This window comes from Caretta caretta, chromosome 9 (assembly GCF_965140235.1).
Source record: "Caretta caretta isolate rCarCar2 chromosome 9, rCarCar1.hap1, whole genome shotgun sequence".
NCBI classification, from domain to species: Eukaryota; Metazoa; Chordata; order Testudines; family Cheloniidae; genus Caretta; species Caretta caretta.
Genome location: NC_134214.1, coordinates 23,328,227 through 23,341,601, shown reverse-complemented (window position 1 = coordinate 23,341,601; position 13,375 = coordinate 23,328,227). Strand labels below are relative to the sequence as shown.

The following is a 13,375-nucleotide window of genomic DNA, read 5'->3' as shown; positions in this document are numbered from 1 at the left end:
TATCCTAACGAAAATATCTTGTGTCCAGAGAAGACATCGATTCTCCCCCACCGTGTTACCAATCTGATAACAGTAATGTAGCTGTTTATCTGAGCTGATCACACAAAGTGTTGCACTGCCCAATCCAACCACCCGTTCTCCCCTGCCTGCCCCCCACCGCCCCATCCAACCCCCCCATCTTCCTGACTGCACTCATTCAACCCCCCGTTCCCCGCCCTCTGACTGCCCCGACCCCTATCCACTCCCCTGCCCTCTATCCAACCCCCCCGCTCACTGCCCCCTTACTGCGCTGTGTGGAGCACCGGTGGTTGGCAGCGCTACAGCTGCACCGCCCAGCCGGAGCCAGCCATGCTCAGCGCAGCTCAGCCACCGGGTCAGGCTGCGCTCTGCAGCTGCACTGCCCCAGGAGCTCGCCACCCAGAGTATTGTGCTGGCGGTGCGGCAAGGTGAGGCTGTGGGGGAGGGGGAACAGCAGGGGAGGGGCCCGGGGTTAGCCTCTTGGGCCAGGAGCTCAGGGGCCGGGTAGGAGGGTCCCACGGGCCAGAGTTTACCCACCTCTGTGCTAGGTGCTGTACACAGAACAAAAAGACAACCTCTGCCCCAACAGCTTACAATCTTAAGTGTTGGGCGAGAGTCAGCAGGTACAGAGGGAGATGGGGAGCACAAGAAAACAGTGAGACACTATTAGTCATCACGATCAGCAGTGGTATCAGTGGTTTTCTGTTTTCATTATTGATATACAGTAGTCTGCTTCAAATCAGTTTTCCTTTCTGGCTTTTTTGCACTAGTATAATGTTGTTGTGTTTTGAGTTGTAGTCACTGTATGGGGGTTTCTCTGTGATTAAAATCAAAATGCTGTCCAGTGGAATTCCTTTAAAAACAATTTCTCAGAAACACTTATTTTTTTTCAAAATCTAATTCTTGGACAGAATTTGACTTGACAGTGTCCCTTTCAGCAGAGCTAAAGATTTATTCATGTGGATACAGAAGAGAAAACAACCCAATAGAGCGTAATTCCTTGCTGCAACTTAAACCATCACAGAAAATTGTTTTTCTCATTCAGGGCATGTGGACTTCACAATTGAAGTGGAACGAGCATTAAGAGTTCTTGATGGAGCTATCCTGGTGCTCTGTGCTGTTGGAGGAGTCCAGTGCCAAACAATGACCGTGAACAGGCAAATGAAGCGTTACAATGTCCCATGTTTAACATTCATCAATAAACTGGACAGAATGGGCTCAAATCCAACCAGAGCTGTGCAACAATTGAGGTAACTAATGTGCTTAGCTTGTTTGCAGTGCAGTTCCAAACTGTTCATGTGATGTTTCTTGATGTTCTGAGTAGATGTTAATGAGCTTAGCTTGTATGGTCTGAGATAACAATTCAGAGAATAATGCGTAGCTTCAGGTTACATCAGATGGTAGCAAGGTAACAGAAACAACTCTTCTTTAACGTCGCCATAAGGTGGTACCAAAATAACGCTCCCATTCATAAAACAGCTGTCAATGTCAGCTTAGGTTATGAAACTTCCATTTCCCCAAAAGAAGTCCGTTTCATGGCTAGTGAGTTAGGTCTGTGGCTCATTTGGACTCATTATGATAATGGAGATGTTTCTGGAGTTACGTATAAAGGTTTAATAATAAGATAGTAGTGCTGCAGTGCGTTGTTCCAGTATCCCAGGGAGGAGGAGTAGGGACCTAAATGTGGGGCAGGCGGTTGACTTTAGCCTTGTATCTCATGCAGGTACTACCTTCTTTTCCCCCATCCTCTTCCATGCTCCAAGTCTGTACATAGATTCATTCGTAGTAGAAGAACAAGCTGGCTCCAAAGTACTAACACACATGAGGGAGAAGTAACTTCCTGGATTAAAATTACTATTGAAAACAACTAACATGGGTGAAAGCAAACTTTGATGATCTGCTAGCGTTTCGATTTCACTAGGGCTCTGATGCTATGACATGAGCCAGTGAGGCTTTTCACTTGAGTGAAGGAACGCTAGGTTATTGGTCCCAGGGACACTATTGAAGAACCCAGGTAAGACAGATGAGTTAAAATGCTGCCTTGTCTTGTACTGAGAACTGATTTGTATTTTTAAACTTTTCAGATCTAAGTTAAATCACAATGCAGCCTTTATGCAGATTCCCATTGGCCTGGAGGGAAACTTCAGGGGGCTTATTGATCTTCTTGAGCAAAGGGCCATATACTTTGATGGTGACTTTGGGTAAGTGGTTGAAGGCATTTCTAATTTGTTGAGGCTACTCCCTGTTTGGTGAATGCTGAAACTGAGTAGACAATTGTTCCTGTTCTCTCCCCCCCCCCCCCCCCCCCCAAAAAAAAACAACAAAAACCAAAAAAGTAAAAAAAAATTATTTCTTGGTAGTGAGAGAGGTAGTTAGTGGCTTGCCTGGGAGGTACATGTTTGGTTGCCCAGCTTTGGTAGCTGCATCCCTTTGATGGCCACCTGAATGTGGCTGAGAAGGTAAAACAGCACTGTTCACTAAGAATATAGGGAATGCAATTTGATTGAGGAGCCCAAATCTTTGCAGTCTCTGTGGTTGTGGGCAAGGTGGGAAGACAACACAGCATTATATCACGTATCTGGCAGAAATCAGGAGCAAGATTTTTATTCTTGTGGCCATTGGTTAAGCTTGTTCGGTGAAATCCTGTCCCTATTCAACACAGCAGCAAGACTCCCATTTACTTCAGTGCACCTGGATTTCACCCATTCTCTCTCATGAGGGTGGGGTAGATAGGCAAGGATCCCATTCTTCACTTCATATTGGCTGTGAATAAAAAGCATCCATCCATGACGTAATGGGGGATGAGGCCCCTAACTTTGTATCTTTATTTAAAACCTGTTGAGATGCCAGTAGGGCCAGTTTAGGGTGCAGTGGTAGCTGCCGGAAACTTGGTGCAGCATAAATCAAAGCGATCTGACATTACAGCTGTCTAGAAGACAACAATTCTGTTTTGTGGGAAGTTTTGAAAATAATTTTTGTACCCCATTGGAAACAAAACAAGACCTTTCAAATGTTTTCACAAAAAAAAAGTTGGTTGAAATGTCAGTTTTCAGACTAAAACCATACCTTTTTGATTTGGGAAGAAAAGTGTGTGTCTGTGTGTGTCCGTGTGATTCAGAATAGAGCTTTTCATCCCAGACCACTCTGAATCAGGCAGAGCAATGGCTTGAACCACATCCCAGGCAAGTGCCCTAACCACCAGGCTGGAGAGCATGGCAGTCTCTCTTTCAACCTTCCCAGTGAAAACCAATATGTCTCTGCAAAATGTTTTGGCTTTGACAAAACAGGATATTTTGACAAAATTTCATGTAGTCGAAAATGTTTGGATTAGTTCTAGTGGGCAGGCTGGTTGCATCCAACCTAAAGAGTAGGAGATCTCCTGCTCTGAAACGAGGTCCAGTAGTACCTGTTTGGCATGTGAGTCTTGGGATAAACTAAAGGTAAGGTGGAATTGAGGCTGATGTACAGATTGTTCCGCTGCACTGCAAAGCCCCTGCATGAGCTGTTGAAGTTCCTCTCTGCTGTGGTGTTGGAGATGCAACATTGGTAGACCTCAGGAAGTTTATTACTTGCCTACATGCCGAGACTGTTGAACTGACTCAGAATTTCATGGCCACTGTGGTGCCACATGATTGAAAGCTCCACTCACATGGCTGTTCACAAAACTTACCGCGTTTTCTTTGCCTTTGTAGCGAGACCATTAGATATGATGAAATCCCAGCTGAATTTAGAGCAGAGGCTACAGAAAGACGCCAGGAACTGATTGAATGTGTTGCTAACTCAGATGAACAACTTGGGGAGCTGTTTCTGGAAGAGAAGATCCCTACAGTTACTGATTTAAAGGTAAATGATAATTCTTGTGGAACATGTATTATTTATTAGCGGTGAGATTTTTTTCAAAGCCTCCTAAGGGATTCGGGTGCCTAAATACCATTACAGTTGTTCTTTATATCACCCAAAGTGTGCCAAGTGCCACATATTGCAGGGCCACCGTTACCTTGTAAGTGTGCCTTTACCTAGAGGCACAGCCTCCCTTGGGAGAGAGGCACCTTCGCTCCCTATACCAGCTCAGATGGCTAACAAGGCTGCCAGATGTGTTGGCGGGTTTTGTAATGTGGACAGGGAACTGGACTGACACCGCCAAAAGGCCATGAGGTCTGGAATGGATTTGAACTTTTATGTGCCCTTCATAACTCTGATAGTCTGTATAAGTATGTCCACACTTCACACTAAATCCAGGTCTGTGCGACTCAGGCTTGTGGAGTCAGTGTTTCCAAGCCAATGCTTGAGTGTCCACACTGCATGGTAAACCTGGATTTCCAGTTGCTGGACCCAGATGTCTCAGCTGTGCTAACATGGCCATACTGCACTACACAGAACTTGTGACTCAGGTCTTCTGATGTGACCTGCTTCCACACTGCATAATGACAGGGCTTGGACCTGAGTTACAGCGGGAGTCCCGTTCTGACCCACCTTCTAGCTGGTTCCTAGGTCCTGAGTACTTCCTGACCTGCATCAAACTGATTTGTGTGTGGACAGAAGGGAGGTCTGGGCTCAAACGTGAGTCAGACCCTAGGTGTGGTGTTCCGTGAAAACATATTCTTTATGCCCTTCTGAATCCTTGAGCCATCTATTTAGTCACCCAGGTTCTTTAGGCATTAGTCTATCACTGTTACAGATGGCCATTCTGATATTGAGGCACAGAGATTGTGACTTGCTCAAAGTCACACAGCTATCCAGTAGCAGTCCTGAGGGAATTCTGCACCAAAAGATTCTGTGCCCAATATTTTAAAATTCTGCATATTTTAATTGTCAAAATAAGACAAACACAATAACAATATAATCATACCATTTTCAATTATTTTGGTAATTTATTTCAAAATACTTGTCAGCAAATAATTGAAAATGGTGTGATTATATTGTTATTGTGTTTGTCTTATTTTGACAATTAAAATATGCAGAACTTTGCAGAATTTTAAATTCTTTAATTTTTTGGTGCAGAATTCCCTCAAGAATACCAGGGTTCCAGGTTTGAATGTATTTTCAGTATTCCAGGAAAGTGGCCAAAGCTGTGCCTGGATGGGATAAGTGGGCACTGTTTCACTGAATTGAACTCACTTAGGCTAGACTGAATTTGACTCAGACTTGATCATGGAAATCATAACTTTAAAACATAGCTTTAGATTTAAAAATGCCTTTGTCAGCATCTTTTTGACTCCCTTGGTATCAGAGTAATGTGGGATTGCCATTTTGTAATGCTTTCCTGTTCTATTCATGTTCTTATACTGCACTCATCACCATAGGAAGCAGCCCCCTATACCTGCTATTAATGGTGTAGTACAGAGGCACAATAGTCACTCAAAGTTGGATGCATTGAGGGTTCCATTGTAAACTTTACTTGGATACTCTGGGCCCCTAACTTTTGAATTGAGTAAGTGATTTGTTTGATCCTTTTATGTATGTAATGCATATTAGGATTGAAAGAATATTGATTTTTGGCTCCATGGAACTTTAATGTTGAATCTTGTTGTCCAGCAAGTGCTCTGGCTTCAGGAGCACTCAGAAAGTTTGTACCTCAAGATGCTATTAAAGCATGTGCCATGAAGGCAAAAGGCCTGATTTTTGGGAAGTGCTAAGTAGCTGTTGCTCCCACTGACTTCAGTGGGAATTCTGGGTGCTCTGTACACTTGAAAATCCGGTCCACTGTGCTTTATTTGATGAGATGTAAAGGAAGAAAAAACTAACTGGCCCACTCATAAAGCACCCCCTCTGCTGAGTGACTGAGACAGTCCTTAATAGTGGCCTTAGAGAACTGCAAAGCTCTTCCAGTCAGAGGAGGGAGTGTTGCAGTACTCTGTGCACTCTGTCCCTGTTGTGATTTGCTGTAAGAGATTCTAAGAGTTTGTTGTTGATATTACCCAGTGGGATGTCTGGGAAGGCAGTCTGTTACAAAAGTAAATTTTGTCTATTCAGAGTGGCCTTGCTCTTATCACCTTTCCTGAAAGCAAATTAATTACAGTTATTTAATAGCTGTGACAAAGCAGGTTTACTTATACTAATTTTTTTTCAGTGGCAGGCAGCCAAGTTCTTGTTTAATGTATTTTTTCTTGGAAAACATGTTAGCTATCAATCCTGAAGGTCACAGTGTTAGTGGATGATCATTAAGGATCAAGTGCTTAAATAAATATCTGGTTCTCTGGCACCAAACATTATTTACAAGAAATGTTGTCTGATGTGCCCCAGCTCCTTAATGGAATGAAAATAATCTTCACAAAAAAAGAAATAAAATTACTTCTGTATCTCTAAAAAATTATTGCTGATGAGAATTGTATGGAGCCATACGTTTCCAGTGTTTTATTAGGCTGCCAAAGTAGAAATAGGCATTAACATAATTAAATAGATTTCCAAAACACACACATTCGATGACTAGTTAAGCAGAAAAGATGACAATGGAATCTTGTATATTTGTGCATAATTTTGTTAGATCTTCAAATATTTTTTTAAAAAAAGCATCCAGCAAGATTTTTTTCCAATTCAAGAACTGTTAAGTTTTTTTTCCAGTGTCCTCCTTATGAACCATCTTGCTATTTCAAAATATTCTTTCAATCAGGAGAGCTTAAAAATAAACTGCAAGGTGGATGGCTAAGAGTTTGTGCTAATGGAAAAGGCAAGTAAAATTATTAAACGTAGGGGCCAACAATCCTTTTTTGCAAGTAGTTTGAGTTTTAGCATATTTTATAAAAGTCCTGATTACATGGAAGTGCCATGTGTGTCTGTAATGCCTCATGCTTTGGCCTGACCTCGGGGCAAATTGACTCCAGCCCTTCATTTAAGAGAGCTTGAACCTCAAGCCTAAACTTCAGGTCTAAATTTTCAGAACTGACTCTTGATTTTGGGATGCCTTAATATGAGTACTCACTAATTTATTTAAATTGGGCAATCAAATCACTAGACTATATTTTCCATAATTGACCTTAAGTGAATGGAGCCCAAAATGGCCTTCAGTGGTGGTGTGTAGGTTATAATTTGCTTTGGGGAAGGGGCGGGGCTTTAGGGAAGGGGTGGGGTTGATCCTGGGTTGCCCTTAAATTCAAAAAGTGATCTTGGGCGTAAAAAGGTTGGAGACCACTGTGCTACATACATCATTAATGCTATAACAATGCTTCCGGTCCAACCCTGTCCCTTTATGAATGATGATCATTTTTTGTTCTTGTTAACCGTTTGCTTGGCACCTTGCAAGGGATAAGTAAAGACACAATCCCTACCCAGCAAAGCTGCCAATCTGAACTGCTACAGTGTTAAAGGAGACTACCTTTGGTTCTATGTATAATATTGGAATTGCTACAAAATGTAAGTAATTCATAAATGTTTTTCTAGCTTGCAATCAGAAGAGCAACATTGAAAAAGTGCTTTACGCCTGTACTTGTGGGAAGTGCTTTGAAGAACAAAGGAGTACAACCCCTTCTGGATGCTGTTTTAGACTATCTCCCAAATCCATCTGAAGTCCAGAACTATGCTATTCTCAACCAGGAGTGAGTGCCAGAGGGAAGAGGGTGGGGAGGACAGATCTATTTTTATAAATATAAAGTGCTTATAGAATCAGGATTTCAAGTAGTTTCAAAACAAAGCCGGAAATTTTAACAAAATGCATGAATAATACAATTCATCAGTCATTTTAAAGAAAAACATTTATAGTAGTGTGGTGTAGTAGCCTTGCATGATCATTAAAAGATGACAGATCCCTCCATCAATGGGGCATTCTTTTCACTTGTAGTATAACATTGTTTTACTTCCTCTTAAATATTAAAACTGACAAATATTTAGTGATCTGGTCAGGTCTTATTTGTAAGGATAAATTTATATTAACATCTTAGGTTGTATCTAAACTAGGAAATAGGTCATATTTAAAAATGTCAGGGCATGTTTTAAAAAGTATTTGCTATTTCTTACTATAGTTATGACCTCATAGTTTAAAAACAAACAAAAATCCAGCCAAATCTTCAATGCTAGCATATATCCTTTTGTGTATAAATGGTGGTTTGAGTAATCTGTATATATTTGCATATTTTCAGACATCTCTTCATGTAGAAATAAATCTTAGAAGGATGATCAGGTTTCTCTTGCTGTATTTGAGTTGCTCAGATAATGCAGTGATAAGTACAATGTAAAACCTTTATACCTAGAAATTATACTAGTAAATGTTGTTTACCACCACCACACCCGAGCACCAGTATTTTTCATCTGACTCCTCACCCCTTCCCTGTCATGACCATCCTTCTGTGTTAGAAAGGTTAGATAAAGTTTCTTATGTGACTCATCAGTGTTACTTCTGAGCTTGTGAGAGCAGTTGCTACTGAGGGTTCTCTCTGCCCTTCTAGCATCCAGGTTGGAATGTTTTCTTTATAATACTTCCATTCCACAATTGTAAGACCAAACCCAGAGGCTCTGAGGTTAGAGCCCCTGAATTGAATAGTAGCATATGGTACAACAGCCAAGCTAACCCATTCTTGTACCCTTATTGGTACTGACAAGCTGAGTTTTTGACCAGCCAGCTGTAGTTGAGGTAGTCATGCACTTTCCCTCTCTGTTCTGTTCTCATGAATACTCACTATGTTGACATTTATAAGTATGCGTCTCTGCTGCATGTGCAGGAAGAGCATGACGTGAAGGGCGCACTTGGCCGCAAAGTCCATGTCCACACTGCAAAAAAAACACCCGCAGCAGTGAGTCTTAGAGCTCAGGTCTTGTACTCGTGCTATGGTACTAAAAACAGCCGTATAGACGTTCCTGCTTGAGCTGAAGTTCAGGCTCGGAAATCCACAACCCACCTACCCCCATCCTATCAGACCCGAATGGGAGCATCTACATGGCTATTTCTAGCACCATAGTGCAAGCCTGGTCTGTAGACTCAGGCTCTGAGACTCTCTGCCACATTTGCTTTTGTTTTTTTCCAGTGTAAAGAGAAATGTTCTGCACTGTCTTTCTTACTAGGCCCTGGTCTACTCTAGAAAATTAGGTCAGTTTAACTACATCGGTCAGAGTGTGAAAAATTCACTTTCCTGAGTGGCGTAGTGAAGCTGACATAAGTCCCCATGTAGACTGCATGAGGTTAATGGAAGAATTCTTCCATCAACCTAGCTACGGCCTCTCAGGGAGGTGGATTACCTATGCCGACAGGAGAGTCCCTCCCATTGGTGTAGGAATTGTCTACACTAAAGCGCTACTGTGGCGCAGCTGTAGCATTTTAAGTGAGGAAAGACCGTAGGTCTCCTTTCAGAGTAGAATTGCACTTCAGTAATATTAACCAGTCTTCAAAATACCTGGAAGAGGCAGTAGTGTTATGAGGAGACTAGAACTTGGGAGGTTAAGCCAGTTTTGCCCAAGATCACAAAGGGAGTCACTGTTAGTTTGGATTTGTACTTGAGACTTTCTGGCTCCCAATACTGTGCCTGATGCACACCTCTCTCTAATGATACTTGCTTTTGGGATCAGGTGAAATCCTGGTCCCTTTGAAGTCAACAGGGGTTTTGCCATTGACTTTAAGGGGGCCAGGATTTCACTCTAGGATTTCTGTCCCTAGTGCTTTAAAAGTGCCATCTTCCATGTAGAATGAATTATATCTAATAAAGCGTTGTGCTAGCCACTTCTTCCAGTGGAATTTTAGTGAGATGATGTGAATGCTGGTGATAAATATGTCAGTGCTATGGACCTCCACTTCTTCAGTAATGGCTGTAGTTTGTCTGAAGTTGTCTCCAGAGGGCCTGTCTCCAGAGGTGCACAGATCCTACTGGGAGGTGCTGAGCAGCACTTTGCAATTCCCAAACAAATTCAGTGGGAGTGTAGGGCACTCCAGCACCTAGCAGGATTGAGCACACATTCAGGAGAAGTTGCCATGTATTGTCTCATCACCTTAACCCCCCCCCCCCCCTTTTTTTTTAAGGGATTCTGAGGATAAAACCAAACTGCTGCTGAACTCCGTCAGAGATGGCTCTGAGCCCTTTGTAGGTCTGGCTTTCAAACTGGAGGTGGGTTATTAATGTTTCTTTTTCATTTGAGAGGAATTTCTAGTTCAGCAAGAATAATTGAGGCACAGGGCATTTCCTGGGAGAACTGATGGATTAAGTAAGATTTATCTGCACTGGGCCATTAATGGCAGCTTGTCATTAATCCCCAGGAAATGTCCTAGGCAGGGATGGTTATTGGTTTTGTAAATGAAACATACTAGAGTTTTGTTTAAAAGTTTTCTGGTAAATATGTCTATTTGTCCATATGACACATTTGTTACGTGGCTGAGCTAAGGATTTCTAGCAGATGGATGGCTGGTACATTAGCCAGTTGACTTGCTTCAATTGTTTGAGTTTTTCATTTATCTTTTTCATGCTGCCAACATCTGATCCCAGCTGACTGACTTAGAGTGTTGAATACAGCTTCTGTTAATCACCTTAAAGACATACTGTACCCACATTCATTATTTGTGACCTGGGTAGAGAACAGAGCAAACAAAACCAAAGGGATCTGCCATAATGTATATAGCTCAAATCTCTCAAAAGGGGCCGAGGGATAAGAATTCTTCCATTCTGTACAAGGTAGATCTTTAATGCTGTTAATATTAGCACCCTGCGTAAGGCACCACATGTACTCTGGTTGGCTAGCAAAAGAATTTGACTCTAACATTCAGTATGCACTGAATTCTGGGGAAAGACTTTTAAACCAGGTTTTCATTTCATGAGCATAGCTTTGATCTCAAGATGAATTGCCAGGGAAAAGCATTAACAAATGGATGTAAGATGGGGTGAGATGGTGCAGGTATAATTAATCTTGCCTCAGAATTGGGGTGGTTTATGGACTAGATGACCTCTTGAGGTCCTCAGCCTTAAATTTGTGTGATTCTAATTGAGGGTGAAAACATGGATGGCCTCTAATATGTACTACTGTATCTTACCAGAACTGGTAGATCTTATGAGATAGAAGGCAAAAAATAAGAGACATGATCAGGAGGTAGGAATAAAGTGGCAATGAAGCTGATACACTAGGAGGAGAATAGCCAGGACATTGGTTGTTTCTTAGGACAGGCCAAGGAGGTGGTGATGGCCTCTCATTTTGTCCAGTTAGAAAATTTTTACTGTCTGGAAAAAGGGATAGTGGTGTATTGGTGAGTGGCAGGTCCTGGTACATGGTGATGACCATGAATAGGATGCTGACAATAGCCCACGTGGTGATGCTGCTGCCCATTGAGTTAAGTTTTTCCACAGAAAAATGCACAAAACAATTGTTGTTTGTTCCAGATAACTCTCGCTTCTCATTGCTTCTCATCTTAAGATGATTCTGGTTTATTGCAGTAACAATTTTGTAGCTTCAACAGAAGGCTTGAAAACCCCTAATCAGTTCTTTTAGTCCAGACAAACTCATTTAGCCCATTTCTTTGACTCCATTCTGCGCTGTCTTTCAACCTCCATTTTTATCCTTCCCCCTTTCTTCCATTTTGGCTCAGCAAGACTTCTTATCTTAACAATATCTTTGTTGTAACATATTTGTGGGGTCAGCAGCTATCCTGGCTCCCAAAGCCCCATGGAGCTGCTGAGCTCTGGTCTCAGTGCTCCTTTGATGTCTGTGCCTGTTGCCACAGACTGACAAGTAAATCTTTTAAATGGAGATCTTACTATCAGAGATCTAGTTAATAATGACTGTTAGACAATACATTTCTTTATTTTAATAACTTTTTTTCATCCTGCTGTGTCTGAATGCATCTATACATGGGTGAATTTGGAAATTTTAAAACGATTGCATTCCTGATACACATCATGTTTTTTCAAAAGGATTTGATTTTTCCACTTTTTCTGGGTTGAAAGGTGTTACCTTCCTTCTCTGTGGTTGGAACGGAACTGTAGCTGAAAAGTTTTGCGTTCCTTTGATTTATCACCGATATTTTCAGAGGGAAATGTTATGTTCCTGTGAAAAGCTGGAAAAGGGGGTGGGTTTGTGCATGTGTGAGAGGGAAAATAAGGCTTAAAATGAAAACGTGGTTGCATCTTTAATTAAAATAGTGACAGAGACCTCTGGTATATGAGACATTACCATCTGGATTGTTGCTAGGATGCTGTGGCATACGTTTTAGCGAGCAAACTTTTGGAATGGTGAGTTGGGGAGGTAGGAAACTCCTCAGGAGATGCCAAATTCTACCCCAGAGTTGAGAGAAGGTTTGACTGTTTTAGAAATTTAGATGAAATTCTTTTTGATGTATAATTTCAAACTAATAAACCCAAATTAATGGTCCTTTAGCAACAGCCAGAGTAGAGTGCATGTAGAGTAGCAGTGCTGTTGACTCTCATGGTGGTTCTAACCTTTATCTCCATTTTTTAATGCCATTTGCAGGCTGGCCGTTTTGGGCAGCTAACGTACATTCGAGTTTATCAGGGGATGTTGAGGAAAAGTGAATACATTTACAACACCAGGACAGGGAAAAAGGTGCGAGTGCAGAGACTGGTTCGCATGCATGCAGACTTGATGGAGGTAAGTGTAGGAACTAGAACTAGAGGAAAATGTTTGGATGCTGTTATCTGTCCTTCAAGCTTTTTTGAAAAGTTGAGGTGCTTGTTCAGCATCTCAAAATAAAGCAACACAGGGCAAAATTCTGCTCTCGCTTGGCCCATGTTACCCTATTTCCTTTAGTAGAGTTCTAAAGGTAGAACTGGAAATTTAAAATCTACTCCATTGTATTTTTTTTCCCCATTGAGTTGGACGATTCTCCACATATGTCTGTTCTCCACCCCTGATGCCTTACAACTTGGCTCTTCGCCTTCTGGCTGAAGTAGGCTAGATGTCACTTTCTCCTTTTCAGCTTCCTTACTCATGTCTGTTTTTTAAAGGCTATTTCCTCTCTCTCCCAATGAAATGGCGCTGTTGTGAGGTTTTTAATACAATTCTCAAACTAAAAATTACCTCCCAAAATGCTACAAAAACTACCCCATCCAGAAAACATGCAGCTGTGGAAAGCAAGTAGGTTTGCTTCTAGAGTTCTCGCAACTGTGATACTATGGGCAAGTCAAGATTGCATGAAAGTTAGCAAGCGACATGCTTAGCACCCTTTCTCTTGGGCTAGCTAGTATTGAAACTGAGACCCCTTTATGAATTTGCACTGAAGATCTTCGTGTCAAGTTTGTATCCAGCTGTTTACAGCACATTTTTGTCAAAGCTGGAATGTTAAAATAGTTAGACTCTTAAGCCCCTTTTGCAATTTCCAACCCAGTCCTTTTTATCGTAGTTCTTTCCACTTGAAACCAGATGTAGCTGTGTGTGTATATATATCAGATATTCTTTGCCATTTCTTTTCAATACCATGTACATAGCTAACCTGATT

General features: G+C 41.7%; 1 protein-coding gene across 1 annotated transcript in view; it reads left to right on the top strand.

The window, feature by feature from the left end:
- Positions 1-13,375, top strand: part of GFM1 (G elongation factor mitochondrial 1) — a 41,929-nt gene that overhangs the window by 3,602 nt on the left and 24,952 nt on the right. The window contains exons 4-9 of the mRNA XM_048864327.2: positions 1,064-1,268; positions 2,103-2,219; positions 3,711-3,861; positions 7,396-7,550; positions 9,959-10,043; positions 12,391-12,528. Of these exons, the coding sequence (XP_048720284.1) occupies positions 1,064-1,268; positions 2,103-2,219; positions 3,711-3,861; positions 7,396-7,550; positions 9,959-10,043; positions 12,391-12,528 (851 nt within the window). The remainder of the gene's footprint in view (positions 1-1,063; positions 1,269-2,102; positions 2,220-3,710; positions 3,862-7,395; positions 7,551-9,958; positions 10,044-12,390; positions 12,529-13,375) is intronic.